This window comes from Vipera ursinii (assembly GCF_947247035.1).
Source record: "Vipera ursinii genome assembly, chromosome: Z".
In the NCBI taxonomy this organism is placed as follows: domain Eukaryota; kingdom Metazoa; phylum Chordata; class Lepidosauria; order Squamata; family Viperidae; genus Vipera; species Vipera ursinii.
Window position 1 is genome coordinate 71721795 of NC_139517.1, and position 17889 is coordinate 71739683.

A 17889-nucleotide genomic window follows, 5' to 3' on the forward strand; every position below is an offset into this window, starting at 1 on the left:
CAGTCCTTAAGAGGGTATTCTTAAGGGCTTATTCCAAGAAATAATGAATTGTTTCACATGGTTCCATTATGATGTCCTTGGAACCTTTGCTATAAACTGCAGAAGGTAAGAAAACTGGAAATTAATACATTGCTTTAAATTACAATATATGTTACTTAGTTTAGTTTAGACTAATGCATGAAATCTGTTATGGAATAGAAGAGTCTGATAGATAAAATTTTAACATTGCTTGTACAGCAGCCAAACAGTGTCATGTGCTCCTTTACATCTCCATTCCCATTATGGTTGCCATGGAGCAACAGCTGGGCTAATGTTGATGTCAAAAGTCATATGCTCTTAAAGCTGCCCAAATGGTTGATATGTTTGAAAAATACTCAGTGGCTCACACTGAGTGCAGTATTACATTGGATGGAATAAGGAAGAAATTGCAATGCTTTTCTTAGAAGTCAGGTATGATTTGAAACAGTTATGAAGGCAACTTATTATAATTCCTTACTCTTTAGTTACAGAAATTTCTATGGAATAAGAATGGATTTATACATGCAGGGTATTTAGATGTTTCAAAAATAATGAAGACACTAATGCCATTTTTCACTTTAATCAACTAATCTTTATTGTCAATTAAGTTTGCCAAAATGCACATCAGCTTTAAGGCAGCATTAGCTATCACAAAACTACGTTGCAGCTGGGCAGGCACATATCTCCAGTTCAGAAACAGAAAAAAAGGATGTACATGGATTTGTGAAACTAGCACAATAGGCCTGAACATGACAAAAATATATATATCTGAGGTTTTCTTTAGTACTAAATTCACAGTATTATAATAGCTCTCTTACAATAATAACACTTGGGGAATGTTAACTTGTAAAAATCTAAAATTTTAGGAATAACATTTGAGATACATTTATTTGGACAAGTAACAACTGATGAAAAGTTTAATCCTGAGGAATATTGCTGACCTGATTGGCTGTAAGATGCAACATAAAAATATTATTAGAAATCAATAAGGACAACTTTTAAAAACTGAGGGGATGGGTTACAAGGATATTAGAAAGGTGACCTAACATTTTGAAGGAGGTTTATATCAACATTGAGTTAAGATCTGTATATAGTATGTTTTCCATATATGTTTTTGTTTTAAATATATTCAGTGATAAAATTAGTAATTTCAAGACAGTAAAATAAAATAATGTAAAATGTACAGATTTTCTCAAAAGAAACCTGAGCATCACATTCTTGCAGCAAAAACAAGTTTTCTTATTTTATTCCTTGTGATGGAAATCAGCCATAACAATTGCCCATTAACCATTAATTCATGCTCATGCTGTTTTAAACTAGCACCAGTAGAGGGTGCTTAATATCAGGAGAAAAACTGTTCAGAGATCAGAAAATTCTTGGAAGAGGCTACGCTATATTTAATTATCTTGCATTATCTTGTTAGCATCAATCTTATATGTAAAGTCTGTTTTTAAAAAATAAAAATAAAAATCCAATATCAATAAAGGAATTGAAACAGAGTTTTTGATAAAGGATATTTTTCTTATCACTTCCTTATTCAGAATAGATCTGTTGGTTTTTATACTGATAGCTCTGTAATTTATTTTATAAAATCATTATCAGGTCTTTTCCCATGTTGTTTCAATATATTCACTCATGAAACCAAGGACATTAAGGAAAAATGTCACATAGTACAGCAGCTTAGTTCCATTTCTTTGAAGAGGTTCAAATGTTTTTTCTTCTAGAAAATAATGCTTCAAGCCGAATGGTTTCCATCATTCCCTTCCTTCTAATGCATCATTATTTGAAGAACTTCGGAAAGATCTTTTCAGCTAATAAAAATTAGAAATAATAAGACAAAAGTTAGAAATGAATAGATTAACAGTTGCAAATGTGGATATCTACCTACAGTCACAAGGGATAGACAAATAACCAGGGCTTTTTTTGTCATAGAACGCTCAGAACGGAGTTCCAACACCTTTTTTGGATGGAACCTTGTAGGGTAGACAAGGCGGGTTGTATGACATGTGTGAGTTCCGGCACCTTTTTCTTTTACAAAAAAAAGCACTGCAAATAACAATGGCTAAAATAGCTCGTTTCTGCTAAAGGTGCCAGCATTTATTAAGGCTGGCAATGGAGGAAAGGGAGAGAATGATAAAGGCCTTCAAATGAATCAATTGTTCTTCCTGGAAATATATTGCTGAGCAGCTCCCTTGATCCCTACACAAACCTCCCTTCTACAACATTCCAAATCAGAAAATGAAAAGTTGTATGTAAAAATAATATTCTCAAACCAAGATTCAAACACCAAATTTAATGATTGTCAATGCAATATGAGTTAGGAAATATGCAAACTCTGCATTCTGTTTCAATGATAATTTGTAAATATGCAACTGATGCTCTTAAAGTGCAGAAGCATATTACTTCTATCTATAGATGTTTGTGTTGCACAGAACTGATATTTAGCTCAGTTCATAGTGGCAGATAAGTAGTCAAATCCTTTATTTCTATTTCCCAATTCTTCCCACATTGGCTGAGAATTCTGGTAAATGTACTCCAATGTAATTACTTTAAGACTAGAATTAAATAACTATAGTAAGATTGGGATGCTCTCAGAAATAATTATTATATTTGAATGGCCTGCAAAAATTTGAAGATAGGGTATAAAGTAATTTAAGAAGACCAGCAAGTGAAGATGTAATCTGAATTTGCTCCACATATTCGAACTGAAGATACATTTGGGGATTCTGAATTTTTTCAGAAGAAAAGCTTCCTTAACATATTCAAGCACTTCCTATTAACGCTCCATTTTTCTCTTTCTGCTGCTAGAAGTGAAAGCTGTCAAAATTTTTACAGGGTCTAAAAAGAAATGTTTTCCTTTTGAGATCAGGGAATTTCCCTTGAAGGGAAATCCAGTTTACTTTATTTATCTTATAGTCTGTTGAACATACTTCTAAGACCCATAAGGGACCAATGATTGCTTTATTTGTACCAATTAGAGAGCAAAGAAGATGTTACATAGTAATACACAAGATGTGTAAGATGCTTTAGAGTATGGATGGGCAACTGGTGGTACATGAAGTGGATTTGAGCACCACTGTTGTTTATTCAGCTAGTGCCATCCATACAATATTTTAACCAAAGTGAAAAGTTTCTGCATAGTTTCATTGATATGAAATTTCAAGTTATATTTCACTCTCAGAGGCATCCATAAAAGTAGCCATGATTAAGTCAAGATATAAAATGTGTATAAAGATATCCAAGCTCCACCCTTTAAGAACCTGTAAGCATCATGACATACTGTATGTAAAAAGGGGGCAGAGTTTACAATGCAACAATAGTATTACATCTTCCCTACAATCACTTTTTCATCTTATAGCTTCCCTTTTTTGGATGAAGCAAACATAAATTGTATAAATATTATGTAAAATACTATACCTGGGCACATCCATTGCATAAATACAGACTATCTAAGCACTCACTTTCTTAACAATAAGTCTTCCTCTCTATGCCCCTAATGCACATCCAAAGAACAGAAAACTTGGCTTTCGGTTCTATGCAGCTAGCACGACAGCCAAGGGATCATGAAGATCTGAGCCCTATGGCTGATTTCTCTCTATTTGGGGACCCTAAATGGTCCAAAGCCACCCTGGAGAGGTGTCAAGGAAGGAGGGAAGCCCCGTCGATCCTGGGGAAATGGTGGTCAATCCAGACATCTGGGGAAAGCTCTCCAAAAACTGACAGAAATAAGGCTAGCGTCATTTGTGACTCTAGCCCAGGGGTCAGCAACCTGAAACAGTGAAAGAGCCACTCGGAACTGGTTCCCTCACAAAAGGAAAAACTGGGAGCCACAAAAAATGTGTGCACATGTGCGTACATGCGCAGAACAGGGTTTGACTGAAGAGTGGAGCCAAGGCGAGATATGCACCTACCCTGCATATTTGAATTGATTGGTTGAACTTTTTTACTCCCACTTTTTCTTGGGGGGGACTGCACATGGCAGAGGACTGGGAGCCGCAGGAGACAGCTGAAAGAGCCGCATGTGGCTCCGGAGCCGCAGGTTGCAGACCTGTGCTCTAGCCCAAGCTACATGCAGCCGAAGCCAAAAAGCACTAAATTAAGCATGATTCTAAACAGTGTGAGTGCACTGGGTAAGTATATTGGTTCTCTCTCTTCTACATGACTGATTTCCTGGGGGGGGGAGAAAAAAAACCCAGAAGTAAAAATCCTCCGAAAGTGAGGGGGAAAAAAAGAGATCTTTGCTCCACCCTCCTCTAAATGGAAGTGGTGAATTAAGTTTATGGTGGAAAAAATACAGAAAATTGAAAGATGGACTGGTGCTGACATCTAGTGGTGGATGAAAATACTGCCCTAAATATACAGTCCAGAAAGAAAAGCCCATAGTGACCTTCAGGACTTTGATTAAACAAAGAGCAGCTGCAACAAAAGAAAAGAAAACATTGTGGACTATCTACAAAGTGAGAACTATAAAACTTAGAAAAAAATTGACCTTCCTGGATTATAAATATTTTTAAATTGTGACTTTAAAGTGATTGGCAGAGAAAGGATTTTCGGTCATTATGGAGCATCAGAGTTCTCCAGAAAGAACATCAAGAAAAAAATAAATACTTACCAGGAGGAAATGTATGTTCTGTTACAACAAATGCAAATGAAATTAATTTCAAACCATGAGGAAATTAAAAATGAATTTGAAAATTTAAATGAATGCATTCTCAATTTAATGTCACAACATTAAATGATCAGAAAACAAAAAGAGAGAGGTCATGTAAAGCAGATAACTGAATATAAATTAGTAGAGACTCAAGTGGAGAAGGACTTACAAGAAACATTGAACATGGAAAAGATAACTTGTACTTTAAGACTGCAAAGTAAATTTGAGGATAAAGAAAAAGATTTGACAAAATAGATTGCTGAGCTGTTGGGAGTACCACAAGAAATGGGAAGACAAGGAAAAATCAGAGAAATCGTCAATGAATATGAAGGGGCAAGATCTTTTTACAAAGACATGATGTTTGATTTCCCTACTATATCCACAACAACATTTACAAGATTATGGAAAGACTCTTTGATTCAATGGAATATATTGATTGGGAAATTTGCTTGGCAAAAGAAGAGGGCTAAAGTGAGAATTAAGGAATTAGATGATCGGGTGTATCAGAGGGAATATTTAAAAATTAAACAGCTGTTTGAATATGGTTGAAGAAATAGAAAGATTTTAGTTTAAGAGGGATGAACCCTCCAAGTATGACAGTATTTTTTCTTTTTTTCTTTTTTCTTTTGTTTTTTGATATGAGAAATTAAAAAAAGTTTGGGATGATCAATATAAAGGAAATGTTTTAGATATTTAAATGTAATTGAGTTTAAGAAAATTCCAATGGATAACTAAAAAGAATTTTTTTTTTGGAATAGAGTTAAAAGATTAGATGATTGGATTTATTAAATGGAACATTTAAAGATTAAACATAGGTTTAATTATGGGTAAAAAGAACACAAAAAAATTGGAAATAGGTGTATACTAGTTCAAGAGGGATATGTATTTTAAGTAGTATATTATTTTCTTATTTTTCTCTCCCGCCTTTTGTCTCTCTCTCTTTCTCTTGTCTTTTCTTTTTCTGTGTTTTTCTTTTGTGTCTTTTTCTTACTTACTTTTTAAGACATGAAAATAGATTTAAATACTTTAAGGTAATTAACTCTGGGAAAATTTTGACCAGTAAGAATGTTTTGAACATTGTAGGGAAAATAAATTTAAATAAGAATTGTAAACAGGATTCATGACGAGGCAACCAAGATGACCATCAAAAAGAAGCATGATATTGATGTGATTATTATTGGTAGAAATTTTAGAAAAATCTTTACATTTAATTTAATTTAATTTAATACATCCATCTCCACTCTAGGAACCAGAAGCATCGAGGAGCAATCCTTACATTCTGTATAATGCCCTTGAAGTTTATTTTGGGCTGAGAGGGACCTTTACTTTCTTTTTTATTCTTGTGAAGCTCCTTGGGAACTAACACCAAGCTGGTCTCAGTTGCTAAAGCTGAGGCATGCAGCTTATTTTGTCTGGTGAAAGTAGCTGAAGGACTTGATGGGATTGTTTCACTTCTGGCTGGAGGCCTGTGTCGGATCCCTTTAACACATCCAGCTCGAGCGCAGAAAACAGGAAAGGACTGTCCAGTCTTATCTTCATTTTTTTCCCATGAATCAGAAATTCCAAATTCTGAGCATAAAGAAGACTGTGTGCTTAATAGTTGATCCAGTTGCTGCAAAAAAAAAAGTTATTAGCTAACTATAACAAAGGTAGGAGATGACAGACAGACAGACAGAAACAGACTGACTGACTGTCAGTGTGTAAGAACTAGCCAATGGGAACTGTTATTTAACTGAGACACAGGATTTATATGTATATAAATAAATATATATATTGGGCTTATTATTTTTGTGCTGGAAAGCTATAAAAATCTAGCAGAGACAGACAGCCAGACAGACATTGCCATCTAGTTGTTGTCCAGAGGTTTCCAGGCCAAATTTGATAAGAGTTCATACATAGCCACTCCACACAACTGTGCAGGGCTTTGGTCTGTCTTTTATAATACAACCCCCCTCTCTTTGAAAATGAGAAATTAGAACCATTGTTATTATATGAATGTTGGGAAGCATTATCTTCAAACATATGGGAAATTTGGCTATTTTGTTTTATTTATGTACTTTGTATGCTTACTTTACTGATTTTAAATAAATTAAATAAATTTAAACAAATAAAATAAAATTTATATTATTTGGCTATTTTGTTTTATTTAAAAGATTCAGAAAGCTGACTTCTGGTTTGCACTCATAGTGCATGGCCATGTAAGAGCAGACCTCCACTCCACATGGCTAATTTCACCTTGCCAGGGGGACCCTAGATGGGTCTGAAGTCACACCACAGAGGTGACTGGGAAGGAGGGGCACTCCGTTGATCATGAAGCAACAGCAATCACTTTGTTTGATCTGGGGAAAGCTCTCTGAATCTGACAGGAGAAAGGCTAGCCTCATGCCAGGGTCTAGTCCAGGGGTGTCAAACTGCTGGCCCACAGGCCAGACGCGTCATCAGGAAACCGGCCCACTCCATTGCCAGCAATGGAGAAAAAGCTCTGATACGTCATGCAACTTCACATGACGTTGAGAGTTTGACATGTCTGGTCTAGCCCAAGCTACTGCAGCCAAAGTCCAAGAGCACTACCAAGAACAATGATGAACAGCATGCATGGAACTGGTGAGAGTATTTGATCTTCTCTCCCTTATTTCACAACTAGTCCCTGGGAAAATCTCCAAAGCAAACAACCTCCAAAAGTGAGGGGAGGGGACTACATTCCGATTCCCCCATAGATGGAAGCGGTGAATTAACCTTTAAGGAGGAAAGAACCTTACTGAAATTAAATTCAAATTACTACAATCTGATCAAATTTAGAAACTAAAACAAACTGCTAAGATTATATTCTAATGACTTTGATTGAATTACACAAAAAAGAAAAAAATAATAAGAACTTTTTGTCTGAAAGAGCTGGAAAATAAATATTTGCTGACATCTAGTGGACAATGAGAATATAGCACATTAAAGACAATGCCCAGAAACAAAGAAAAAAAATCTGTTTCCACAAACTCTATCTTTAAAAAGATAGTTGCTAAGGAACAGAGAAGAGATTATTATTGTTTATTAACTATTATTAATTGTATATTAATTGTATCTAAAAAATCTATGCACCAAGACAACACGCTGTACACCAGGCACTGAGGTTGTTATTGTAAAAAAACAAATAAAACATTTACAAAAAAAATGTATAATGTGCCTCATATATTTTGCAATGGAAAATTCTGTAAAATTATATATGACCAATGAATAGTGATGAATATAATACAGGCTATGTGTGTTTCCTCAGTTTCATATCTGCAGTCTTTTTAGAGCAGAGGTGGGGAACTACGGCCCCTTTATGACTTGTGGCTGGCTCAGGAATTCTGGGAGTTGAAGTCCACAAGTCATAAAAGGGCCTTAGTTCCCCACCACTGCTTTAGATTGATTAAAAATCATGCAAACAAATTCAGTAATGCTGGGTTTTTTGTTTGTTTGTTTGTTTTTGGAAGGCCAGGTCTGGTAACCCAAGTGAAAACAGAATCTTAAAATAAAATAGAGAATGGGATACAACAAACTTTAAGCTAGTAGTATAGTTGTTCATTCAAGACCCCATCTCTTTGCTAAAATTAGAAATATTTCCCACCATTTGTAACTTTTTACAAAATTACAGCATTCATAGCTTTCTTTGATGGTGGCCATAAAAGACTAAGTTGAATTTCATAATTTTCAGTTGTTGTGCAGGAATATAACTATTGCTGGGGAAAAAACTTTCCTCAAAGAGTTAAATGGCATGGATATTTTTTTCATTTTTTTTCAATATAGATGACATTGCTGTTCAGAGGGGTACTCAAAATCTCCAGGGCCATTCTCCAAAGAACTGTATAAAATCTCTAAAATCTCCTAAATCTCTGCTATTGTTTGAAAGAAACAAAAATCTTACCTGTTCTGGCTCTCAGTTCTTCCCATATAGAGTCCATATACACTAAGAAAGAACTTAAGGAAATGTTCATCAGAGATATGCTGCCAAATAAGCTGAAAGATTGCTCAGCAAAATTGCTCAAAAAAATATTTAGTACACATTTGTGATTTCTGTCCGAATCTTTCACAAGACACTGCAGAAATACATTGCTCTGAAGTGCCCTGTGTGTGGTTCTGATTGTGGGACTAGCATATTCCCAAGATTATTCAAAGATATTCCATAAGCAGCGCAGTGACCTAGAAGTGAAGATGCTCGCCTCCCGCTATGAAGGTTGAGAATTCAATCCTAGGCAGCAGGATTGGGCATCCAGCCAATGAATGCTCAGCTCCATTCAGTCACCCTAACTCCACCCTGAGTAAAAAAAACCCAGATAGTCCCATGCAAAACACGGTATTCAATCAAAGGCAATCTGCTCATACAGCGTACCGTTAGAATTCCCTCAATGGCCTGGCAAGCCCAGCCCTGCAATTGGCATTCCAATTTAGCCACTTCTTGCCGAACAGCTTGTCGCATGGCCTGCATCCGTTGCCTTTCATCTCTGTGGAACATATCACAGAGACAAGAGAGAAAGTAGCAGCACAATTCTCAACAAAGCACTCGGTGCTTAATCTAATCACAATGCAAAAGTTAAAAAAAACCTGTTGGCCAAAGTATAATACAACTTCTTGAAATGATGGCTTGATCTAATTAATTTATTGCATTTGGGAGCAGTATGGGATCATGCCACTTGGCCATAAGAATCAGAGTTGCAACATTTAACTTTAGCAGATAATTATGCCCAGCTAACATTAACTGCTGAGTTTTTTGTAAATGAAATACTAACAAAGGTTTTTAGTCTTACTGAATACTGAATTTCTCCCCCTCCTCCCCACACAATCAAATCATTGGAGAGATGTAGTAGTGGCAGATCCAAGTGGGAAAGAAGGTAAAACGTATCTCACTTGCTATTATGCCATAATGATTTTTGTTTAGAGACTATTCTGTTGTGAACATTTATACATTATTTTAAAGATACTGTAGCTCTAACTGTCCTCTACAATGCAGAGGGCAGACACATTTTGTTGAGGAACAATGTAAGCAAAACAAATGTGCAATGTGCAATAAAATGACAACTACATGTACATGTGATGTCATTACCGTCCCTCTTTCAACAGAATATCGGGAAATAAAGCTTCTTGTTCTGCTAGGTGCTGCTCAATTTCATCCAGCTTTTCTTGAAACCTCCGGCATGAGTTTTTCATAACTTCAATTTCATGGACTGTACACTAAATACAATACCAAGAAGAAACAACAACATATTACGTATTTACAGTAGAATAGTTAAGTGGTAGACAGGCTTATTTTGAGCAGTTACTACAAGAAAGTCTTTAGTCTTTGGCAGAATAAACTCGAAGGCTTTTCAGGAAAAATGTAAGAATATGGGGAAACTATGATTATCCATGTATTACTAAATTACAATAAGGACTCGGTTAGCAGGGTCAATGGTGGGGAATAATAACTATTCTGATTTAATAGTAATCTGCTGAAACTAATGCAACACAGCTATATCAAGAAGCATTCTCTACTCATTTATGGGAACCCTCCAAAAAATCAATCAAATCAATTAATCAATCAGAATAGAGCTGGAAGGGACCTTGGAAGTCTTCTAGTCCAACCCCCTGCTCAAGCAGGAGACCCTATACCATTTCAGAGAAGTGACTGTCTAGTCTCTTCTTAAAAACCTCTAGTGATGAAGTACCCATAACTTCTGAAGGCAAAAGCTGTTCCACTGGTTAATTGTTCTCACTGTCAGGTTGCTTCTCTCCTTGATTAGTTTCCATCCATTGTTTCTTGTCCCCGTGCTCTGGTGCTTTGGAAAATAAATTGACTTTCTCCTTTGTGGCAGCCTCTTAAATACTGGAATACTGCTATTATGTCCCCCCCACCCAGTCCTTCTTTTCTCATGCAATCTCAGTATGAGAGTCTCACTCTGGGTACTAATATCTGTTTTAATTTATTGCCAGTTCTCATTTCTACCCCTACTGTAAGCTGTGAGGATTTTCTTTATTATTATTTCCCTATTATATTCTGAAAAGGGACGTGGTGGCTCAGGTGGGTTAGGACGCTGAGCTCGTCGATCAGAAGGTCGGCAGTTTGGCGGGTCAAATCCCGAGTGCCACGTAACAGAGTGAGCACCTGTTACTCGTCCCAGCTTCTGCCAACCTAGCAGTTCGAAAGCATGTAAAAATGCAAGTAGAAAAATAGGGACCAGTCCGGTGGGAAGGTAACAGCGTTCCGTGCGCCTTTGGCATCTAGTCATGCCGGCCACATGACCACGGAGACGTCCTCGGACAAGTGCTGGCTCTTCGGCTTTGAAACAGAGATGAGCACCGGCCCCTAGAGTTGGAAACGACTAGCATGCATGTGCGGGGGAACCTTTACCTTTACCTTTATTATATTCTGAATATTAGGATATTATAGGGCATTCGGGATATTATATCCTGAAGTCATATGTTCACAGTTCTAAGCAAAAGGCACTATATACAACACCCCATTTTTAGGGTTTTTTTTAAGTCATAGCACTACACACTTGGAAGATGAGTAGGAAAAAAAAATATTTCATTTGAACTGTTTTATTTACCGAAATTATTGAACGAAGTGTCATTAAGTATCACTTTTAAGTGGGGAAAAGAGAAAAAAGTGGGGAAAATATTTCTGCTTTCCACAAATATTTTTTTAAAATGGAAAAATACACCAGGAGCATATACTTAAAAAAATACAATTAGTTATAAATGATTTATGAAACACTGCCATCTTGTGGCAAAAATCAGAAGTGTAGCAGCGTCTGTGACAAATACTTAATGCCTATTAATAAAATTTATTAGTTGGAAAAGGTCCACTCTAAACTAACATGGCTCTCTTTCTACAATGCCATCTTGTGGACATTCTGGTTAATCCCACAAAGTTATAACCTAAAAATAATGTATTAAAAATAGTTCTGAGAAATCCATGTCTCTCCCCTAGATAAGCGACAGTACAGAGATTGGACTTCCTGAGTTACAATTTGGTTTTCAAATATTAATGTTGACTTAAATTTTAGACTCTCCATAAGACATGATTATGTAGGGACTGTAAATACAATATCTGAATTTGCCTCCTTTCTGTAGAAAAAAAATCCTCTATACTCGTAGGATCACACCCACTGACTCTACAACCAACCTCTGTGTGATCAACCAAGCTTTAACCAGAATCTAATCCATGTCAATGAATTGCATATGGGTAACTTACACAATTTGTAATTTAGAAAAAAAGCAGAATTTCCAATCATACAAAATCAATAACAATATTCATTTAGATGTTGTAGATTTGAATATTCTGTGTTCAGGTTTATAGAAGAAACTTGGAAAAGAATCTCATTCTCTGTTTTCCAATTAGTCTATGGAATGTCAGAATAAGATGACAGAAGTTAATTAATTTTGCTGAGCAAGAAAGCCTTCCCATCTGTTGAAAAAGGGCAGCAAATTGGGAATCTCCATCAAAAAGGAGTGTTGGGCAGCAAATAATGAAAGAGATTTCCCTCTACCTGATACCTTATAGCAGACATGTCAAACACAAGGCCTGGGGGCCAGATCCGGCCCACAAAGTGGTTTCATGTGGCCCGCGAAGCCATCCTGGAAACAGTGAGGGAACGGCCCCCACTGCCTTGGCCCTAGCCCAGAGACCCTCCTTCAACCAGAGACCCTCAGATCTGTCCCACTCCTGCCCAGGCCCCCATAGGCACCCTTGATGCGAACAATGTAGAGCTGGCCACACCCACCCAGTAGGCCATACGCACTTTAGCCATGCCCACCCAGTAGGCCACGCCCACCCAGGCCATACCCACCCGGCCCCCTGAGGGCAACCGCAATGCTGATGCGGCCCTCAATGAAATTGAGTTTGACACCCCTGCCTTATAGAGTTGCACCATTTAGACTAGAGAATAGCACTGAACTTGGTAGACAGCACTGGACTTAGTGGAGGCATGTTTTCATACAACAGAATTGCAAAATTGGATGAAGAAACTTTAGGGCTCATTAAATTCAATGCCCTGCTCAGTGCAAGTTCTGCAACATATCTCACTGATGGCTGCCTAGCCTCTGCTTTAATAACAATGGTCAAAAAAGTCCAGCACTCCCCTAGCATTCTATTCCAGTGTGGACCAGTCCTCAACATTTCTCCTAATATTTACCTGACATTTTTTTTCCTTACCATTATGACCAAGCAAATTAGTTTTGTTCTCCAGAGTCATAAAATGTAGTTCTGATTGCATAGAAACATTTGGATAACTGAAGATAGCTAACTGTTCTTCTTGACCTTATTTCTTACAGCTAAACATAAAGAACATTTTCCTCAACCATTTCTCATACAGCTTTCAGTTCTTCTACCATTCTGGTTGCTGTTCTTAAATAATTTGGGGTTCACTGTTATTTCAGACATCTAACCTGATTACTAGCAGAACACAATTTTTTTTTCATCAGAGAAACAAAATACTAACCAGTATTTACATTTCCTTCAGCAATACTCACCGAAGAAATGTTTCTCACTTCTGAGTCCTGCAATAATCTGAGAGTTTTCCAAAGCTGTAGCTCTATAGGGCTGTGAGAAGACCAGCACACTGTGGGGAATTTGCACGTTGCAGTTAAAGGGAAAGATCTCATAAAGCAACAGTGATGGGAATTCAAAGAGCAACAGTGAGCCATTGGATGGGTACACCAAGTATTCAAAGGTTCATGGGAGTATGAGCTGTACTCCCTATGAAGTCCTGTATCTAAAGAAGCAGATTTCATTAAGTGACCATGCCCATGAAAAGAAGGGAAGCAGTGAAATGGGGGCATTGTTTTTTTCTTCGCTTGCATCTTATGGGTTTGAGCAGAAGCTTCTCTTGTTTGCTTGTATTTTCCCTCTGATAAAACCAAAGACTCATTCCTAGGGCATTCGGACATCTTGGATGACAAATCCATAGACAGGTCTTTGATGGCAGTTTCACTCAATGATATGCTTTGTTTATTTGATGTCAGTTTTGAAGGCATCTGAATTGTAACAGATTTAAAGGAGTTTGCATTTATTTCAGAATCAGGAACATGCCCATCTTTGTCCAGTTCTGAACTTGATTGTAATAGATTCAAATAGTCAGATTGTCTACTTTTAACATAGGAAATGGAAAGGCCAGAGCCTTGAAGACTGCAATTATTTGAAGTAGCATCAATTTGTGGAGATGCAGTCATGCAGATACACTCATCTTTAGAGGCTATTGTATCCACATGCTTTAATTCATCCTTGAAAGTAGTATCTTGACATTCACTTGTTATTTTTGAAACTGCAATGGGCAATTCCAACTTTTTGTAAGGCTTCATTTCATACAATTTTCCTTCTACACATCCTACTGTATCTTCTAAAACATCTCTTCTGCATACATCTTCCCCCCCTCCTCCTCCTCCTCCTCCTCCTCTTCCTCTCAAAAGTTTTTCATGTTCTTTTCTACTCTGACAATTTTGGCTGCTGCCAAGTCCAATTAGAGGTGAAATGGAATTTTCCTCTGTAGAAAAAGAACCTCTATTATTCCTTTCTGGAGCTGAAGTACTGTCTTGCACCAAACAATCATCTTCTTTCTCTTGTTGCTCTCTTCTACTTTGCATTTCATTCTTATCCATCACATATGCTGATTTCCTGACAATATTTTCTGACTGTCCACTGTAAGTTTCATATGAAATATCATCTTCATTTATGGAATAAAAAATTTCCTCTCCTTGTAAAGTATTTTGTTCACTCAGGCTGGGCAGTAATGAAATGGTGTTCTCTACAATTGATATGTTAGGGACAGCCCTGTCTATTTGGGGCTGATAATCTTGAGTCATAAGTAGATATTCTTGCTTATGTTGTGAAAATTCTTGATAATCATGGGAATTGCAACTAACCCTCATGGTTATAGGCAAAGGTAAAACCTGAAATGAAAATCAAAGAGTCTTAACAAATATTCAGATTTAGCAAAATCAATGTTATTCCACTGAAAACAAAATTGAATTAGTTTGGGCTGCAATCTATTTCCATTTCCTTGCAATTAAACGCCAGTGGTCACAGCTGAACTTAACTTCTGAGAAGACACATACAGAACAGTATAATTAGAATGACTCCGATTTATTAGATCTGACATCTTTAATATTTGAGTCAGTTATATTCTAAGTGGCTGTTATACTGAATTTTAAATGTTTCTCATAATTTATATCCTAGTTATTAATGGTATTAAGGTTCTCCTGTATATTCAAAAATGATTTTAGTATTTTATTAAGTTTTGGATAACACTATAACCTGCACAGAACATTTCAATTATTGGGCAGATTATAAGAATAATAAACTAAGAAATAGTTTATTTGTACTAAATATTTTTCTACCCACCCACCCCTTTTTAACTTAATGGAATAGGGCTGATATTATTTCATCATATAAAGCATACAGACACAGTACTAACAGACCACTATGAAGAAGACTGTAGATAAGTTTCATGCACAGGACACTAAGTGAGGTGCAGTCTGCTCAAGTTGCAGTTCCAGACCAGAGCAGTAATTCCATACCCACTAGTTCTCAACTTGAGACTCCAATCCAAACGACCTCCAAAACTCAGTTTTATTAGAAAGTTTTTTAAAAAAATTGTTTAGCAATTCTTTCTCATCATGGAGATTCTCAGAGTTTTTGCAACTTTCTTATGCATAACATAACTGCATTGGCTCCTGGTTGCCCTCCGGGTGAGATTCAAGGTGCTGGTGATGACCTATAAAGCCCTAAATGGCTTGGGTCCGGGATATCTGAGGGAACACCTGCTGCCGGCATCAAGCTCCCTTCATCCAGTGTGCTCCCACAGGGAGGGTCTTCTCAGGGTGCCACCGGTAAGAGATTGCCGGCGGACGACACCCAGGGATAGGGCCTTCTCAGTGGGTGCGCCTGCCCTTTGGAACCAGCTGCCAGTGGAGCTGAGGACTGCCCCCGACCTCCGTTCATTCTGATGGGACCTGAAGACCTGGCTCTTTGAGCTCTCTGGCCCAGGCTGAGAATTCTAATTTTAGCTTTAATCTTAATTTTAACTGGGGTTTTACTTATGCAGGGACGAATATAATTTTTTTAAATCTGTTTTTAACTTTTGTATCTTTGTTTTTTAATTCACCCTGTAAACCGCCCTGAGTCCTTCGGGAAAGGGCGGTATATAAATGTGATAAAATAAAAAAATAAAAAAATAAATAACTTTAAAAAAGAGTTTAACATGCTAAAGATGATAAAACCTTTTTGCTTTGTTATTCTGAGGCAAACAATAGAAGGAATGAATGAGGTTCAGCTCCCCCAACACTTGCAGTATTGCACTTCACGTATACACTAAAAATCAATGTCACTCAGGAAAAAAAATTAAGTAGTTGCCTACTGAAGAATCTTCAGGAAATATGTCAAGGCATCTAGAATTTGAATAGATTTTGTGTTGCAACCAGGGCTTTTTTTCTCATAGAATGCTCAGAATGCAGTTCCAGCACCTTTTTGGGATGGAACCTTATAGGGTAGGCAAGGAGGGTTGTATGACATGTGTGAGTTCCGGCACCTTTTTCTTTTACAAAAAAAGCACAGGTTGCAACTGATGAGAAAATTGTTGCTAAGTAACTACAGCTAGAATGAAGGACCACGGCAGATTAACATGGATCAGTTACTATACATTTAAATTTTGGGTTAGGGAAAAATAGCCCAGAAAATTTTCAGGCAACTGTTGAAACTCAAGACATATTGTATTATGAACACTGAAAATTTTGAACTCAAGAGTGTATTTTAGTAAAGACACACAGAATTAAATTTATTCTGAAAATAACAGAGCCTCTTAGAAATCAGCAGAAAGGTATCCCCCAAGCACTGAATATAGTTTTTAATTGATTTCAGCATCTGATTTCTAAGTTACCTGCAGAGGTAAGGGCTCCAGAGTATCTTCCAGAAATCCACTGCTGTCTGATTGACAGCTGCTTGTTCTCGTTGCTATTGCATCTATTGTTAAAAAAAATTAAAATGAATGGAATAGTTGAGAAGAAAATTAAGAGTTTTTATTTTTGGTATTTGAGTATGCAGCACTTGTAAAACAACCAAAAATCCTATATAGTTTCTTTTTTTCTTATTATTCCTAGAGTCAAAGTATGTTTCTTAGAAATCTCCTTCCTGCTAAATCCCAGCAAAAAAAGAAAGTCAAAAATGTGTCCCAAAATCTTAAGGGATTATCTTGAAGAAACCAAAGTAGACAGAAGATAAGATGGTATAAACATTGCACAGTGTTGACAGGGTAGAGCTGTATCCATTCAAGTTTCTCCCCACCTTATTTTGGCTCTACTGAGGAAGTAATAGAAGGTGCTGCACAGTATATTTGGAGGAGCTATTTTGATGGAAGCTAAATCAGGCATGTCGATTGCATTGGTCTACTTAAATGGATACATTTTACTCAATATATTTAAATTACAAACTTATATTGTTAAGTGTTTTTATTTCTGTCTCTGCTTTATCATGTTGATATGATTTCTTATTAATTCAGATAGTCAAAAGCTGTAAAATAAAGATAATATTACTGTTATGCATTAAAGGAAAAATTGTAAAACCAAAGATCATAGTACCATACAAGCCTTCATGCTCTGAAAAGCAAATAAAATAACTTATTCTATAAACAATGGAGATTAATTTCAAAGGCAAAACATTAATTAAGTCCAGTGATGAAATCTCATGCACATTTACCTAGAAGTAAAATCAGTGGATCCTGAAAATAATATCTAATTTGCACAAATGAACTCCTAGTCAGCGAAATATTGTCTCATTGCATAAAGATCTATTTATGTTGAAATCATGGATAGGCACTGTCTCATAAAGAAAATTTCTAAACTCAGTATAAAATAATCCCAGTCATTTATTCAGCACAATTTCAGAACTGAAAAGAAAAATTTAGAGACGTGATAGCTGAAAACATTCATAAGCACAGCAACAGCCTCAGAGGATAATAAAAACTATGATATCAATAGTCTTTCCTGCACATTCTAACTGCACATTCCTACTGTAAGTGGAGTATTACAGGTTAATGGCCAGCAGGTGGCAGAAAGAGACAAATATCCAATACAGAACACAAAATGCAGAAACAAAAAAGGTGAATTTGTGGAGGTTGCGGAACACTGGCCATTATTTCGCAATATTGTCATTTGAGTTGCCTGTAAATGTAACAATATGAACTTACTTCTTAGCATATGAAAAGAGTCATATTGCA

At 36.6% G+C, this 17889-nt stretch overlaps 1 protein-coding gene across 1 annotated transcript in view; it reads right to left on the minus strand.

The window, feature by feature from the left end:
- Positions 1–1772: 1772 nt before the first annotated feature.
- ITPRID1 (ITPR interacting domain containing 1) overlaps positions 1773–17889 on the minus strand; it is a gene marked incomplete at both ends in the record, with an annotated part of 63662 nt that continues 47545 nt past the window's right edge. Inside the window, 7 exons of the mRNA XM_083379006.1 lie at positions 1773–1829; positions 5946–6281; positions 9036–9147; positions 9747–9874; positions 13154–13944; positions 14110–14569; positions 16555–16637. Of these exons, the coding sequence (XP_083235132.1) occupies positions 1773–1829; positions 5946–6281; positions 9036–9147; positions 9747–9874; positions 13154–13944; positions 14110–14569; positions 16555–16637 (1967 nt within the window). The remainder of the gene's footprint in view (positions 1830–5945; positions 6282–9035; positions 9148–9746; positions 9875–13153; positions 13945–14109; positions 14570–16554; positions 16638–17889) is intronic.